Raw genomic sequence first — 18,151 nt, 5'->3', positions numbered from 1 at the left:
AGCTCACCGCAGCATGCTGCTGGCACACCATGTCCACATGGTGTAAAATCTTTGCTCTCACAACCACAAACCACCCTCACCCTCCTCCCTTTATAACAGTGATCATTAAAACACAGGCATGAAAACTCTTGAACCCAACAACAGTGTGTTCTACTTATCCTCACATTTCTGGTTGGGGTACGCACCATAGGTGGTGCTGGGGTGGGCATGATGGCGTGGGGGAAGGGCGTGAACGTGTGCTGGTGCGTGTGCTGGTGGGTGTGTTGGTGCTGATGCTGATGTTGGTGCTGGTGGAACTCTGTTCGCAGGTAGGGCGGTGGGCCCAGCGAGGCGCCGCGGTCTGCACTCTGAGAGGCCAGGAATCGGGTGTTGAGCTCCTGACGGAGAAGGTCTTGTTCTGGAAACGAGGGAGTCGAGAGAAAGAGCCGGTTTGTTAATCAGGTGACTTTAAGAAAGAGGTTTCCTTAAACGGACACACACTTGGTATTGGCTTGATAATTGAATATTCACCAATCAAAACTTTTTATTCAGTCATATAATCCATAATAAACACAAACTCACCAAAGAACAACAAAAAACGTTATTATTTAAAGATGCAAAGTTCCGAATTTCAAGCCAGATTTATACAATATTTGTAAAATTATACTTTGATTTCTGTTATTAAATAAAATATTACTTGCTATAAAATACATATTTAATTAATGTATAATGGTTGTCACAATTTAAATATACTTCAGTGAAAAATTGTGTATTGGACTTGCTGGACTGTAACGCCATCAATGCGCCCTCTGGTGGACCCACCAAAATAAGACCTCTACCTTTATAATACACACATTTTTTAATGAGACTTATTATTAGACTGTACAAAATTGTATCCCATTTGTTCATGGGAAGCAAATTTATTACTCCGCCTGTATTACTGTTTTTTAATCTATTTGTTGCCACTCTCTTTAACTCGTACTCTATTTTTACGATCGCAATGAAATACAAACAGAAAAAAAGAAATAAAAATATCCTCCTGGGAGTATCACTTTCAGCAGATGCGCAAATAAGTTGATGGTACAGATCGTGCTTTCCAGATAGACTGTGGAATGACACGGTCACTAACTATGCTACGAGCAGAGGTGACGTCACACTGTGCGTGTGAGAGAAAGTTGACTAACTGTAAAACAAAGAATGATAATAGAGTAGAAGTTTAAACTGTCTTAAACAAATTTACTTAGCAATGACTGAGTTTAGAGCAGCCAGTATTACTAAAGCTGCTTCCAAGTCCAGGATGTTCCACTACATTTAGTCTTCCAGCTAACTGCTAAAAGTCTCTCTGAATTGAACGAACCACAAACATGTAACATGTGGTATAAAATACAATTTTAGTTCTGGAAGCCTCTTATATCTCTGCTTTTCTCCAATTTTTTAAACACCCCACTGATGCTAATAATAGCTAGTGTGAACCTGGTCTCTAAATAACAACCACACTGAAGGTTGTTGTTTTTATTGCAACCTGTCAGTGCTTTGGAACAGTGCATACATTAACATATATGATTTTATGTTATTTATCTCTCTCACTTTGTTCCAACCTTTTTTCTGTTACACTTCAAATGTGAGCTGAAGAAATTAATAAGATATAACTTTCATTTTAGAAAAGTCTTCAGTTGCACCTAAGATAACTTTCGTTAATATCGTAACCTGCTGGTTTAACAGATATATTGCAGCAATATTGGAAGGAGTCCAATCCTAATATTATATGTTGTTTTCACTTAAGGATATATTAGATTATTAACACTGCTCCAGAGTCATCATTTCTGCACTTTCCCTATGGCTTGTATGATATTACATGTAAAAACATCATTGCATTACACAGGAAGATGTAAAACCATGAAAAAAAATTTAACTAAAGAAAGAAGGAAATGAACACAATCATCAGCATGTCTTGCTGAATTTAAGCAAAGCTCAAGTTGATGCGGTTTGTTTGACAGCAGGACTAGTCAAACGCTGTGATTGGACACTCCGCGGCCCCTCTGCGGCAGCAGCATCTGCTGTTCTAATAATCTTTATGCAGCCTGTGGAGAAAGAATGGGTGTCCAAGTAATCAACGGCTTTTCTCCTGAATTCAACAAACTCTGACATGAGAGAGTGTCTCTCCTCCAGGACAACCTGTTCACTTCTGTTCCTCTGTGAATTGTTGCGATATATATTTTAATTTTTAACTTTATTTGGTTGAATTTTCTCCTCATAAACGCTTCATGAGTATCTTTTTAGCAAAATCTAAGTCCATTTATTCTGTATTCAATAAATTGGCTTCTTCCTCATGAACATTTTTGGAAAAATGGAAATAAACACTCTTCAATGTGCCGTGACATTTGACCTGACTGTTGCAAAGTCCCCTGGCTGTCAGTTTGTACAGTGGTGGTTCTTGGTTTTATGGCACCGTGGCCAAGTCCCTACCTTTTATGTCTCCTCCTCTTTATGTATTTAAAGACGTAATAAATACCTCTCTTATTTAAAAATTATTTTTAAGTCATTTCTGAGCAGTGTACAACAACCCAGCTTGTCTGAATCAGTCGTAACATTTTAGATATTCCACTAGAGATGACCAAAAGCAGTCTAGATTCCTTAAAAAAAGCACGAAGGTGGCTTGTAAAAACTACCTGTGAGAGCAGATAGCATAGAATTACACTGAATAGATCTGTCCTTATTTTTCCCCAATATCTGGAACGATACAGATGTTAATATCTCTAGATCAGATGCTTTAAAATCTGAAAACATTTCAAATGTCATGCAAGGTTGTTTTTTTTTTTTAATGGGAAAGTCCCCTGACACACCACTTGAGGGCGACATTGTTTCCAAAGTAGCTTACCTGAATAGGCACTCCCAGGAGCGGGATGTCCAGGTACTGGCAGGGTGCTCGATGTCAGTGGTGGTGGTGGAGGCAATGCTGCTGGAGTCGCAAACATATTGGGGTGATGAGGATGTGGCGAGGGCTGCAGCGCAGAGGGGAAGCTGTTGGGGGCGCTCTGGTTGGCCGCCAGAGAAAGAGGGAAGGTGGCAGCTGCCGGAGCAGGCGGCTGGTTGGGAAGGTGCAAGGCGGGAGCGGAGGATCCGTGCAGCTTGGTGCCTGGGGTGCTGCTCCTGCTGCTGCTGCTGGTGGTGGAAATGGAAAAAGCAGGAAGAAGGAAGCCAAAGTTAAGCCAGGCACGATTAGTCAAATTTAACACTTGTTACTGCACATCCCCGCGTCTCCATCTGTTTCCACATTCAATTCCCAGTACGCTGTTTTCACACCTCCGCTGCCTTCCATTTACAATCTCCTGCCTGCCTCACTCTGGTGTTTTCACAGAATCCAGGGCTAACCGGATCTGTGAAAACACCAAATTCGCAACACCCTCGGATGCAAATAAACCGCCGCTGGCAGACAACAGATTGAGCATCTGTCTTTGAACAGCTCCTGCTAGCACTTCCTCCAGAGCCAGGTAGGGAACATGTGCATCAGAAATGGGATGAGAGGGATAGAGAGCGTGCGCAAGCATGTTAGCAAACAGTCTTTTGTGGTATGTGTGGGTTCTCCCCAGGGGCAGTCACAGAGCCTGCGTCTCCGCAGCTCCCTGCTTTGAGCCTAAAAGCTCATTTGCAGCGCTCACTCCTCTCGGTGGGCGCCGGCCGTGATTATTCACAGCGGGTGCCAGGCCGTGTTGCCGTGCTGGCAAGCTTTTGGAGCTGGCGCAGCGAGGAGCGGGCAAAGCCAAGTTCCAGGAGCCCGTGAGGCAAAGCTGATGATGGGACAGAGTTGGTTCTGAAGAAGTCTTAGATTACCAACAGCCGTAAAGGACCCAGTGGACTAGCATGGACAATAAATCAAGCTTGATTATGCTTTGTCTGAGCAGATAAATTGGAACGCTACAATAGGCTTTATGTAATACGGGGAAAATAATCCTTAAAGTGAAGGAATTAGATATTTAGACCATATGGCTATTTCAATTCTGAAACATATACCACAAATAACGCTGTAATTCTAATAAATCACAGCTGAGGAATGTCAAACATAGCCAAGGGACAGCTTAAATCAGGGGTGTCCAAAGTAGGGGTGCACTAATCGCAGTTTTCTGGCTGATCACCAATTACTGATCTTCAAGGAGCCTGACCTGCCAATTCCGATTTTGGGCGATCACGATTCTGGGTATTAGCCAAAGATACCACGAGCCAAAGACAAATGAAAAATCCTACAACCGCTAAAATCTGACGCCGCTCCATATTTTGTGTAGAAGGAAGTTGCATTCATGTCTTGTTCAGAGGTAAGCAGCTTTTTCAAAGGGTTTGGTTTGTTTGACACAACGCAGAAATTGTTAATTTCTACTTTGCTTTTTGAAAAATAATGCATGTTTAAATCACAAAAATTAAAGATTTATAATGTCTTAGCATTTCTTTAACGGGAAAAAAAGTGCATTCAACTCAGAGATTTTAGACAAAGTTCAAAAAGTTTGGACACCACCAGCTTAAATCAGCCGGGCCTGACAGGCTTTCGGCTCAGCGTTTGTGGAAATGTTGAGTTCTTGATGTTTTGATGCATTACCTGTGGCCGTTGAGGTTGAGGCCGTTGTAAGCAGAAAGGGGCCTGGGGTGGCAACGTGATGGGGGCCGATGAGGCCCCGCCTGATTGGGGTGCTGTTGGTGGGGGTTGTGGGTCGGAAGGGCGGGGGACGGAGGGTGCGGATGAAGACTCGTTGTTGGTTGAGGCCTAGTGTGGGTACGGTGTTCTGGCTGTGGCTGGGGTCGGGGAAGAGGAGGTGGTGAGGTCTCCTGGCTCTGGGCAAGAGGCAGGGCTGCAGGGGTCCGAGGGGCGGGGAGAGCCTCAGAGCGTGGAAGAGGCAGGGCCGGAGTCGGAACCTCGGCAGAGCTGTTTGTTAGGGTCTGAAGAGGGGCTGGGGTCTGGGCGACGGAGGCCTCGGGCTGCGGCAGGGCGAGAGCTGGACTTGAGATGCTGGATTCAGGAGGCTGAGGGTCCCTGCAGCTCTCCTGGCTCCGTTCCTGACTCCGCTCTAGGCCTGACACCTTGAGGAGGCCCGGGCCATGAGGCTCCTGGCTGCCATTGGTGGAGAGAGCATTGATGCCAAAATCTGGACCTATGAAAAACACACAAAGGAGACAAAGCAGAAAAAAATTACACCTTCAGTAACAAGGATTGGACCAAAACTGATATAAACAGGGAACAAGAACTAGAATAAATACATAATCGAGATGAAATAGATATCTGACATGAAATTATGTTCCCTTAAACAGTTCTGATAAGCATTGGAAGCAAGTATATTTTTAGTTTAAACTTTACTCACTGTTACTTCCCTTACAATCAGTACGATTCATTTTTATAAAAAGTAACAAAAGTAACAGGTGATAATTTTTAAACAATAATTCCTTGCATCTGGCTCAGAAAAAAACATGGAGAAGCAGTCATTATCGTCATCGTCATCATCACCAACTTTACTAAAGACACAAACAGATCCATATGATGAAAGTTTAATGTTTTATTTGTATTTTTTATGTATTTCTTATTTTGTATTTAAAAAATTAAGTGGTTAAATTAAAAATCTGCAGAATGTGTCAAATGTTTTGCTGATTAATTGATTACTATTCTGAATAATTGGTTACTACAATAGTCGTTAGTTGCAGCCCTGATATGTAATAACAGTGAAGGTTACAGCTGTTACACAAGGAGCAATGGTTAAGTTAAGGTTAGGTTAAAAACACGGAGTATGAAGTAACTGATTATGTATGAAGATTCTAGTCAGTCTGGTGAGATTTTGTTTGATAAAACGTCAATAATTGCAGCAAACATGCTATTAAAAACACCAACATGCAAATTAATCCAGCGAAAGACTAATAACGGCTGTGCTGTTGAAACCACACAGAACAATAGATAATAAGCTCCATCCAGGGTATTCCTCTGCAGGGACCTCATCCAACAGAACAAAGTGCTCAGACATCAGCAGTCAGCTCTAGAGGCAGAGAGGCTCATGGGGGATGACAGCGCATACATAAACTGTAATTAACGCTCCTGGGGTCTCATGGGGTTCTGGCAAGGGGCTCCTCCCCCACCACTTCCTGAAGCCAACTAAATCCTTTACCTGCCAAAAAGGTGTATACGGGCCCCAGGTCCCCTGGGTGGAGACAGCAGCCAGCTGTCACTGGGGGCTTCCATCTCCCTGACAAACCTCTCCCACCAGCCCAACTCCACCGGGAGCGGGCTCCGTCATTAGCAAAGAAACGCACAGCAAGGACTCACAGCTCCATGTACAGGTGGTGATGTTATTTAAAAAGGGCAGTATGTATTTTCCTGACACATGGTGCCATTTTAGAGCACAATCAAGTAATTATATCACCTTCAGTCATTATAAAAATGCTATATATATCAAATATGACTTTGATTTTGTAAATTAACAGCTCAAAATTCGTCTGTTTAAAAACCGATGTTCTCTCTGAAGCTGCTTTTAGGAAGTCATCACAACACTGCTCCTCTGTTAACCCTTTAGCAATGTTTTAGCTTGTATGATGAGCTCAGCAGATGCACAGTTCTACCAGGTGTTTGCTAATTGCTGCTGGCTAGTCTGAAGGAGCAGACTGCAGGAGTTGCATTGAGGGCTAATCTGTTAGGCAGGAGCTGGAAAGTTTGGATACTGCAGCTCAGAGGAGGAGCTTCATCTCAAAGGCAGAGCTAGGTGCACCCAGGCAGTTGAAACAATTAAAGGATTTCTCAAACACGCATGAAAGAATCAAGTCAATTATGAGGAAATAACATAACATGATGTAAAGCTCAAAGAAAGTTGGTTTGATTGTAACGATTAGAGAAGGCCATTGTTGATAGATCAGAATCAGGACGCACTGACTCTTGCACCAGGCATGGTTAGTTGTACAAGCAACTGTTCAAAATGCACATCCTGAGCTTCAAAGTTACCCAGAGTCTTTTTTCTTTCCTGTCATGTGCACCATCTCAGCACGAAACTATCCACTCGGCCCTCATGTGCATGAGCAACCAAGTAAGCCCAGCAGCAGTCTCCCTAATCCACGTCAATCTTCTCCACTTACAAATGTTATTATCGGTCAAGAGAGACTGCTGCCGGCAAACAACTTCACCGCGGCAGACGGGGGAGAGGAGGAATTCCCAACTCTCCCACTGCACCCCGGCGTCCCTGAGGTCCACGGCTTGTTTTGAGAATGTGCTAACACGCTAAAAAGAAGGTGTCTATTCTGGTCATAATGAACACTCCAGGGCCGCGCAGAGCGGAGAAGAAAGGAGTAGTATCCGCCAGCTTCCCTCCCACGGGGGTTCATTTGTCAGTCTTCTTCATCCCTGAAAACAAATAAGTGCAATTCCCACTTGGGATCCTCAGAACGTAGAGAGCCCTTGCTGTTTCTCAGTGTTTCAGTGGTAATGCGGTTTCTAACTAGTTCACGTCGCTTGGCAGAGCATAGTCGGGAAAATGAGGCCTGTGTGTGCTTTGTGTGTGTGGTCAGAAAGAGAAAAGCCTGACTTTAGAAGTAAAGGAGATACAGGAGGACTTTAGGACGGTCAGCTGGGGTTGTGTGAGTGAACAGGAAAGCCCTTCATTAGGGGTGGATGTCATGGGACACAGTGATAGACTTGGGAGGTATGAGTCATTATCTGAGGGTAAGCCATGTCCAACAGTTCACTATTAGCTGTACCTCCCTATGTACTCAAAGGTACACAGCAGCTTAACCAATATGCCTGTAAGAAAAATAAAACCTTTTTAAACTGGCATCAAAAAGGCACAGAGACCTCTTACCTCTTTCTTAGGATGTTTTTTAATGTCAGGTAAAAATTAAATTTGCCCGGGCGTGCCGTGGTGGCGTAGTGGTTAGCGCGATCCATATTTGGAGGCCTTGAGTCATCAACGCGGCCGTCGCGGGTTCGACTCCCGGACCCGACGATATTTGCATGTCTTCCCCCCTCTCCTTCCCCGTTTCCTGCCAGCCTACTGTCATATAAGGGACACTAGAGCCCACAAAAGACCCCCTGGAGGGGTAAAAGAAAAAATTAAAATTTGCCCAACTTTCAGCTTGATCATCCCAGACTGGTCTCCATTTGACTGGAAACTCAAAAGTCCACTTGTTTTTTGATCTTTAAGTAGACTATGTTGACAACACTCTTCAGTAGAAGGGGTGATGTAGCCAACGTTTACCTTGTTGGCTGCTGTCATTGTGCCACTACCACGTGTAGTGTCAACATTGGACATAATCACAGTTTGCATATCCCGGTTGGTTTGCTCCAAACCAGTAGATGATAATAATTCCTAATTTCCTTTTAGAAAATTGTAAAAGTTTGCTAAACATTCACATGACAGTTGGATGGAAACATCTAGTGAGGTGCTTAAATGACACCAAAGGAAAGACAGAAATATAGCAAGCCATTTAAAAACTATTTTCCAGCCATGACTACTGTTCATTCAGGGAGCAAAGGAGCAAGTGTGAGAGTCAAACTTTCAGAAGATGGCAGTAAACCTGAACAGAGAACAGAAAAGTATCTCTGTTGCATCTTTTTGAGCTTTCAACATCTGCCTGCTGTGGAACATTCAGGATTTGGAAAACCTGACAGTCTTTTATAGATCCAGGACTTCAGCTAAAGATTCCTATTCTACTGCATATACCAATAGGTTCTAGTAATTCATTTAGCTACTGCTGACATTATATTGAGTCTTCAGGGTTAAAAGACCTGTCTGTATATTGATCAGTTTACAGAGCTTCATTAGCAAGCTGCCACTTAAGAGACACATTTTAAACCCTCATTGCACAAAGTGCCACAGAGCAACAAGAGGCAGTGCATGCCAGCACAAGTTCGGCATGCACTGTGGTAATAATGAGAACAGCTAAATATTTTGCATACTGCATTTGTGTCATCACTGGAAACAGACAACCTTATATAAATAATTAATAGACAGCTTCCAATAACACCAACAGCTTTCAGCCAAGCACCTGTCTCGCTACAAAATACATTAGTGATCACCTTGAGCCAAAACCGCTTTGCTTATCCCTGGGATTCAATGTGTGTTTATGTGCAGGGTTATTACAACCAGCTCAGAGTCTGGTGACATTCTGACAAATTGATGGCTGCAGAGACCTCTGTGACACGCCAAGCCTCCTGTCCTGGCCGTCACTCCTTCCGTCAGTTTCACCTTGAAATAGCGCCTCCACGCATTCCGCGGCCGCGTACTCGACTATGGAATTTCAACCGAGCAGGGGTCACATAGCTTAAATCATGCAAAACCAACAACCTAACACATACCACAGGAGGGACAGGACTGGCAGCCAAGCCCTGACTACTGTGTGTTTATGTCACAGATATGGAGTTAGTGTTGGGGCCTGTGGTCCTTATCTTACCAGCTCAATAAAGGAAAAATCTGCTACCATCCCTCTCTGGGAAGAGCGAAGTGGCAAGCTGAATGACATCTTAGCCAGCAATAAAACGTCTTCAACATTCCTCTTGCTGACTTTAGTTGCTCAATATTTGGAAGCGTGGCTAACACGGACTGAATGGCTTTGTTCACTTCCTCTGCCGCCATTGCCATGCTACAACTACAGACAGACTACAATTCAAGAAACAGCGCAGGAACTCAACATCACCATTCACAACTCCTCCTTTTCGCTGATGAAATGCATCCTGAGAAATTGAGCTCAATGGGGCAAATCCCAGACAGAACACTGAAGGGAAATGAGTATTGAGCGGAATTTTGTAGATAGGCAAAGGTGAGGCTAATGCTTGGTATTCAGTTAATCAATTCATTTAATTAGTACCACCTGGCTCCAGCTTACATTCCTAACTTACATATGAGTGGTAAAGGTTTTCACACCCTGCTTCAGTCATTTGGTTTTTGGGATATTGAAGCTTACAATTAAAGACATGTTTCCTTTTTTCAGCCATTTTTAAATAGCAGGGTAATGGATTGACAGCACAGTGGACCCCAGGTTTTTCTGGTAGCTAGCCACTTGCAACTTAACTATTCAGTTACATTTAGTTCAAACACCAGATGTACCACAGAAGCTAACGTCTACAGTGCCAAGGAAAATAAATGACGCTCCTGGATTCGTTGCTTTGCAAACGCCAGCCAATAGTGAATCAAGCAGTATTGTGCAAAGGTTTTTCAGCTTCCTCAGCTGCATTTTCTATTGAATATTTCAGAAATAAACCACAAATAGGCAAATTTTTGGTGTTAATTTCCATAGAAAAATCTGCAAATGGGTGAATCCATGAATCCTGGACTGCAAATAGGTGGGGGTCCACTGTAATTCACTCAGTAAGTAATCATCAAATATATGTAGCAGGTATCACTGATTATATAAAACAGCATCTAACATACAGGATATGGATGTTACCAATTCATTAAGCGTAACTAGCACGTCAGTGTAACTTCTGTTTCCTTCAGCCAAAACGAAAGCCAAGGGGAAATAACGCCCCCAGGTTGCCAGATAGTAATCTAGGGTATGACATTGTACAGCATAAAAATGCCTTTCAAAAAGAAAGTGCTGGCATCTATAACTACCAGAGCTGTCCGTCAGCTGTCAGAAACCTCCAAAGGTCCAATTGATCACTGTCACAAGAAACATTTCTGCGATTCTCCATCTCACTTCCTTTTTCGTGAGCATCAGCAGAATCCGGCCCATACCCCTCAGATATAATATTGATCCTAAATCAATTCATTTTTGCTTATACCAAGTGTAGCAGGATTTAAAGCAGATAAACAACGGGCCGCCTTGAGGCTGCACTGTCTCCTCGCATCACACACACACACACACACACACACCCACCCACACACACACACACACACACACACACACTTCCTGCAGGAAGCTGAGAAGCAGACAGACACGGTTTGCTTAGGTTGAATCAATTTAAATATCCGCCGCACTGAATAAGAATCCATGTTGCATCAGTGTGTCTCGGTAAACAGTAATTACAATCAGGACTCCCCTCTGTGCTGGGCTATCAGAAACTGGTTCCATAAAATCTGGCTGAATGGTTTCATTGTCTCTAATATTGCAGAATGCTTGAAGACGTTTTGTCCTCAAGCTTCAGCATGAAAACAATTCAGTTTCTGAGGGGAGAAATCACTCCTGAAGCCTGCTCGTCCACTTCCTCCATATTTTGTTTGACGACAACATTAGGGTTGTAATTGAGCAGCAAGTGTAGATGGTTGTGTGACCTCGGGAGAGGTTTATATAGCGTATGTTCCCCCAGAGCTCCTTGATGAGGTACAGTGCTCCTGTTTCTTCCTAATGAAGCCTGCAGTTGCATTAATGGCAGACGTGTTTAACAGAACTCCCTGCCTCCCACACAGAGGAAAACAATAAACGGCATGCCACCGCTTTCTGTCGCAGCTTGCCAAGATAGACAATACACAACACAGCCTGCTCGGCTATCCTCAACATATGTTTGTGCCACTGTTTGCAGAAATGTGCCCAGCTTATTAGGTACACACACACAGTATTGCTGTGAAGTTTCCTTCGACTAATGCAACTTAGTTGAGCTTTCTTGAGCTGATCGGAACATTTCACAATAAACTTAGCATCCTTTTTTATGTCAGCACCGAATAAGGTTGTCCTGTATTTATGACGTTGTCCTCAAAAATACAGGATCATCTTCTTTACATTTTGGGCCAAAATGCAAGTGGACTGATTTGGTGACTGATTTTGCTGAGAAACCAACTTCACCTCACTTGACCAGCTATGCTGAAAGTGACTAGCTAACAAAATATTTAGGTAAATGCTAATGTAAAGTAGAAAAGTACAGGCCCGTGATATAATGAGGAACTGCAGTTCTTGGCCGGTAACTTTATCTGGAAGCTTTCCCTGTGCTCTCCTAGCCAAAGCCCTAAGAGAATATCCAATTTATTAGCTCCTTATACCTTTCCTCTTCAGCTCTGAAGACATTAACACCTTTAAATTTAAAAGAGTAGCAACATCGCCATTAGCAATACTTCTCCCTCATCTCTAGAGTGTCAGAGAACCCCTCGGCGAGGAGTCATTCGAAACATGCAGTCCGTCCATTTCCAAATAGGAGTTCAGGGTTCTTGGGGCGCAGGCTCCAGACTATGTAATGTCAGCAGCTCTCGACAGCTAGAGCCAAAGGGGGTGCAGGGTTACACAGCCTGGACATCCTGCCATGTGGAGGGTCTTAGACTGAAGCTGTTTTATTAGTGACTCCCAGGGGTGGTTAGGTAAGGAGAGTGGAAAGCTAAACAGAAATAAAGTTGGCGTTATGGGAGGGATGTGGTAGTTGAGTAGAGCAACTATTCTGGCTGCGAGAGCATGACATGTGTAGTTTTTCAGCGAGAATACCACTGCATGTTGATATCGCCTGGCGGTAACACAAACTGCTGCTTTAACAAGCTGTGATTGCTCAAAAGGCCAAAAGCATGGGGGAAGTGGAGTGGGGCAGTTAGGCTTACACTCTCAACATTTATATTTCATGCCTTTCTCATTTGGGTTATGAATTTTGTATAACAAGCTGGGAAGCCGAAGCAAGTGCACATCCATGTAAAAATAGCACCTGTAAATGCTGTGATGTCACGGAGCACAGAGTGGGTGGTTAACCAACACACAAATGCATGACTTGAGGTAGATACACCGTCTGGGAGTGTTATCCTCCGTGAAATGGCTGCAATTTTGGGTAATTGGTCTCCATAAGCCACTGAATGTTCTGAGCTTCCCTGACAAATGTAAAAGCCATAGAAGAGCAGCTGCCAGACCACAAAGAACAAGCACTTACACATATTTTCTGTATGACAGAGTGAAAGGGCCACAGACTGAAGGAAAATGCACGAGTAACAGAAAGGAGCAGAAAGAAAAGGGAAAGAAACTTGCTCTATTCTGCCTCCTACCTTTGCTAGTATCCATCTGTGCTCCATTTATACGGCCTGGTAAGACGGAACGCTCTTTTGTCTCCGCTCTCTCGAGTCATAAAGAACACATTTGCTAACAGAGAGCTGCGGCGAACATATTCTTCCACCCACAGTGTCTCTGATTACAGCTGTTCCTGTAATGGCTCCTAACAGCCTCTGTTTCTCATCCTCACTGTTAGCTTCGGACCCTTACACCACAAGGAGACTCTCGCCACCTCAAGCATTCTCTTAGGGCCTTAATGTTTGATCACCTTTCCCGGAATCATTCCACCCCTTTCCTCTCACCCCCCAACCGTCTTTTCGTGGACATGAGAATGTAGGATCAGAGGTGTCCCATTTCTAGCTGTCCTTTTTGAGAACAAATCTTTATATATCCCTTAGGGTGTGAGGTCAGGTTGGAGGGAGAGTAAATGGAGAAGAGCCGGGACAGGGACTCGATGATGGGCATGCTGGCACAGGTGACCGGCGGAGGGGCCGGGGTGGAAAGCTGGCCAGACATCTCCCGGCAGGAGTCTGCGCAGGGCAGCTCTTGGGGGGGGGGAGGATGCTTGAAGCTGGCAGCTGACAGATTCTCTACAGGTTTGGCTGTCATGTCCAGGCTCACTGAGGCTTTGAAATAACAGTAGCATGTAATGTGTGAGATCCATCCAGCTCACAGCAATGGGTCAGTACACACAAACCCTGTCAGAGTGGTGTAAAGCTGCCATGAAAGACAAGGCAGCTGTGGAGTAGACCAGACCATTTAACCCCCTACATGTCACTTGTACATTAGCCAGCAGATGGAAACCCTCTCCTGGTCTCGTGTCACTGATAGCGAGGAGAGACAACTTCTCCCAAAATAAAGATATCATAGAGTCTTTCTGTATCTCACTTAGTCAACGAGCCTGTTCCTATTGTAACGAAATACACTTAAAATATTAAGGATGCACGATATATGATATATCAGCGTTAACATCGACATCGGCCGGTATCGGACGTTAATTATTTTTTAGCATATTGGCAAGTAAAAATATGCTGAAATTAATTGCTGATGTTTATTTCCATCTCAGAACAATTTGTGTATGTCTTTCAGGAGAGGGACGGGGTTGGTCATGTGGTATTTATTTAGTTATGTACAGTAACAGTGATAGTGATGCAGCTAAATATTTGTGGTTGTTTACCTGAACCAGAGAGGCAATAGTGTGGTCATGTTGAATGGTTAGGGAATTATACATATATACCTATCTATAAATATTATTAATAAATATCAGTTATCTGCTGTAACAGCAACATTAACATCCGATATTGATATCAGCCCAAACTTTCACATTGGTTCATCCCTATGAAATGTAAAGTAAAACATCAACTTGCAATAAAATCAGTTGCTATGGTTATATTATTGTTTAGCAATTTTGAAAGACAATACTTGGAATAGCACTCAGCAGTCTAAACTTGCATTTTACATATTAATGCAACATAGAGCCAGCTGGGCAGAGTCTCGTGGCAGCAGATGCTCACAATGGACACTAATGACGTTACCCAACATGCTAAAGGTCACAGAGAGGTGAAAGGACAGATGAGAAAGACAGAAAAGAAGAAAAAAGGCAGATATCACGTTTGATATCGTCACAATATGTACCAACCTTATCGCCATTGCAAGATTTTTTTACTAAATTTCTAATATTATGCAGCCCAGTTGGTAGCACTTTGGACATATTTGAGCTAAGGTAAGAATCTGTAATTTCTAGAATCCATACATTTAATTAAAAAAAACTAACCATGCTGCTAGTAAAGAATGCTAATGACAGCTCAGTAAATGAATTCTGTAATTATTTTTGTTGATTAAATGATTCATAACTCATCAGGATAGAAAAAAGTATATATTTTTTTAATGTTCTTATATTTTCTCATAGTTCAAAAGAAAAACTGGAATCTGTTTAATTCAGGTTTACAAAAACCGGAGCTCTGAAATTGTCCAGAAAACAATTTCTGGTGCATCTTTGTAATTCACCTCATAACTTAACATATATTTCTGCCCTATTTAAATACAACATAAAATGACAGCTTTCATTCATGTCTATATCTGTGATTACATTATGTTCAGGAAAGGTTTGACAATATATACTAATTAGTTTCCAATCTAGTCAATGAACTGGTACATGTTGTTACAAAGCTGTACATTTCTGTTCTCTGTAGCCTTTTTGTTAACATTCAGAATTCATCTGAATGTGGTACAGTTTTATTCAAAGGTAGTGAAATACACCTGCCATAACTGCAACTATGCCCAACTTTTCTGTCCTTGCCCAGCTCCTCTTTCGCCAATGAATTTGTGTTAAAGCTGCTCTACAAACACATTATAGGCATGTTTATGTAGTTAAAGTAACACATAGATTAAAATACCCTCTTAATCCATGCATGAAGTAAAGTTATCACAGGATGAAAGTAAAGACATCCTGAAAACAGCAACTGGACTTTCTGGAGTAAAGGAATTTTCAGAAGTGTGTGGGCTGAAGCCAAGCGTTTCGCCACGCACCGACTGGCGCTGCAACACGTGTTTCTTGTCAGTCATTCTGGCAGTCTGGTGAAACAATAGCCAGTCGTTAGCAGAACCAACAGGCTTCAAACACACAACTGCCTAGTCTCAATTACAGCCACATGCTCATAAAAACCCACAGCTAGTTACAAACAGCCAACCCTTTGTCCCCCACCCACATCTGTATAGTCACAGTGGGCGACCAATCATCAGTCCCAATGCCACCCTGGGTGGACTTCCAAAGTCTGAATATGTAAAACAACAAGTGCTGATGTGTAACTAACATAGTGTAACAAGGTAGCCGTTCGCGGTAGGATTTTACAGTGACGATGAAGCGTTGAGGCAGAGTCAGGTGGAAAACAGCAGTGGTTTTATTCTTCACACAACATCAACCAACACTTCACAGGTGAAAACTGCAGTCTTAAATAGTCCCAGCTGTGACGGATCAAACCACCTTTAATTCACAGGGGAATCTCAATTCATCAATATCCACTTACTTAATTAAAATACCTTTTACTAAATATAAACATTTCTATTTACTTTTTATAAATATTTTATGTTTTATCATTACACCAAATGAAACACCACAAAACCCATAAACAATTCCCCCCCCCCACACTTTTCAATGGCCTCTCCCGGAGACTATATATGGTGTCTGGACCCCCGGGGCAGTATTTGTCCAAACACCCTGGAGAGGACACAGAAAAGACAGGTGAGTCACTCTACATTAGCACTCCACACCCAACAGATTATGCACAACACATTTGCTCAGTTTTACCCACCAGTAGCTCATTGCTCTGAGTAACAATTATCCTCCCTCCACAGGCAACCACCTCACTCGTCAATGAGGAGCAGCTGTGTAGAGCCCAGAACAAAAGGCTACATGCTAATGTCTAAAAATACTCAATAAATACAATTAAAACTTCTTGTGTGCAAATTGTTACTGATGTGCAAATCTATGCTTAAAGTGCAGTGCTAAATAAAGTGCTTGTTAATAAAGTGCAAAAATACTTTAAAAATGCAATACAGTGATTTCAGTAAAATAGTCCCAGTAATGAAGATCTCTTCATTACACACAGTAAAGATGTTTTATTAGTACTTGACAACTATTGGAACCCAGTAGGTTTCATTCTTCATTTGTAGTATCTAACTTTTATAAACAATATGATGTTTTACATATTTGTCACCATGTGTTAGTCAAGACAGAGTCTGTGAAAAAAAATCAATGTCCTCTCCTTTCTCCCTGAGGTCCTACAGCTATCTGCAGAAATACACCGATGTCAGAAACAACCAATCAGAGCTAGGAGGAGGGTCTTGGCGCTGTCGATCATGCTCATCAAACTAAAACCGACCTGTTTTGAAACTTTGAAAAGTGCCTAAATTCAGTTCCAAAATACTTTATTCTCAAGAAAAATGCCATCCAAAATTTTTTCTTTTTCTTTTTTTTATAATCTGTTTTTGGCTGGCGAAAGTGGCCTTTTTCCAATTTTTCCAACATTAAATAGACAGGAAAGAGAGCAGAGAGAAGGTGGGAAGACATGCAGTAAATGTAAACCCAAGATATCCATGAAGAGGCCGTCTCATGACTGTCATGATATGCTAACAGCTCAGTTTCCGGCCAGGAGAAATGATATTCCACATTAACATGACCAGGATGACACTAACACTCGTTGACAAGCAACAACTGCTTGTCAACATAATTTGTTTTTGCCACTCCTTTTTAAAGTCTTTGGTTAGAAACCAGAGCAGAAAGACAATGAAGTCGGGGATTTGATCTCTGACCGTTATGATCAGTGGAAGAGACAGAGGTCGAAACAACATTAAATTTTATACCAAAATATAAACAACATTAGATTTTATACCAAAATATAAACAACGTTAGATTTTATACCAAAATATAAACATTAGATTTTATACCAAAATATAAACAATATTAGATTTTATACCAAATATGTACCCAGCTCAGTCAAGACATTTATTGGGCATTTGGATATTGTTCAATTTAGGGCTGATTGATATTGTTTAAAAATAAAATGTCCAATTTTATTCCGTTTTTTTTTTTTTTTTGCTTTCTATTCTTAGAAGGAAATTACAAATGACGGGAAATATTTTCAAATATTATTTCAGTCGTCCTGTCTGTGAGGTATACACTAGAACATTAGGGCCCGTCTACAAGATTTTTTATTTAATCACAAGAATATAGTTATAGTATTAATAAAGATGCAATTTTATCAGAAGAACATCTTAAAATTATGAAAAAAAGTTGTTTGAAGAATTTTTTACTTTATTCTCCTGATATTACAACTTTATTATGGTAATGAGGCGTTATTCTCATATTATTTTGATTTTACTGTCACATGACTTTATTCTCAGATTACTATGACTGTATTCTTGTAACATCATGTCTTTATTCTTGTAAAAAAAGAAATCTTTGCCTGACCATTACATGTTGTACAGTTTACCTGAATTCAAAGTCGAAACTGTAAAACACTCTTGTTAAACAAGACGACATCACTAGTCTGGACCATGGAAACCAAAGGAGTTGAAAAATAATCCCATTTTTCCAAAAACTGTATCCAAAACCAAAAATTTGATTATCCAAGAAATCAATTGACTTAAGTATTAAGTAAATAACCGTTCTGCTTGTCTTATTCTACCACTTTGTTGTCACCTCAGTACCTAGAACCAGAGAGAGATCACACATTCACAGCATCATCCTTCCAACTGGGGAGTGCGA

At 41.9% G+C, this 18,151-nt stretch overlaps 1 protein-coding gene across 17 annotated transcripts in view; it reads right to left on the bottom strand.

Annotated features, from left to right (window-relative positions):
* Nucleotides 1-18,151, bottom strand: part of auts2a (activator of transcription and developmental regulator AUTS2 a) — a 343,424-nt gene that overhangs the window by 10,034 nt on the left and 315,239 nt on the right. For 12 of the 17 annotated variants that reach the window (XM_028032091.1, XM_028032089.1, XM_028032097.1 and 9 more), the window contains 3 exons: nucleotides 4,568-5,117; nucleotides 2,858-3,141; nucleotides 165-397 (listed from right to left, as the gene is read on the bottom strand). In XM_028032091.1, coding sequence (XP_027887892.1) covers nucleotides 165-397; nucleotides 2,858-3,141; nucleotides 4,568-5,117 — 1,067 coding nt within the window. Of the gene's footprint in view, nucleotides 1-164; nucleotides 398-2,857; nucleotides 3,142-4,567; nucleotides 5,118-12,881; nucleotides 13,126-18,151 lie in introns of those variants that run through there. The other 5 variants (XM_028032096.1, XM_028032088.1, XM_028032093.1 and 2 more) reach the window with 3 other exon arrangements.

Source organism: Xiphophorus couchianus, chromosome 11 (assembly GCF_001444195.1).
Source record: "Xiphophorus couchianus chromosome 11, X_couchianus-1.0, whole genome shotgun sequence".
NCBI lineage: Eukaryota > Metazoa > Chordata > Actinopteri > Cyprinodontiformes > Poeciliidae > Xiphophorus > Xiphophorus couchianus.
This window is presented reverse-complemented; position numbering and strand designations above follow the sequence as displayed.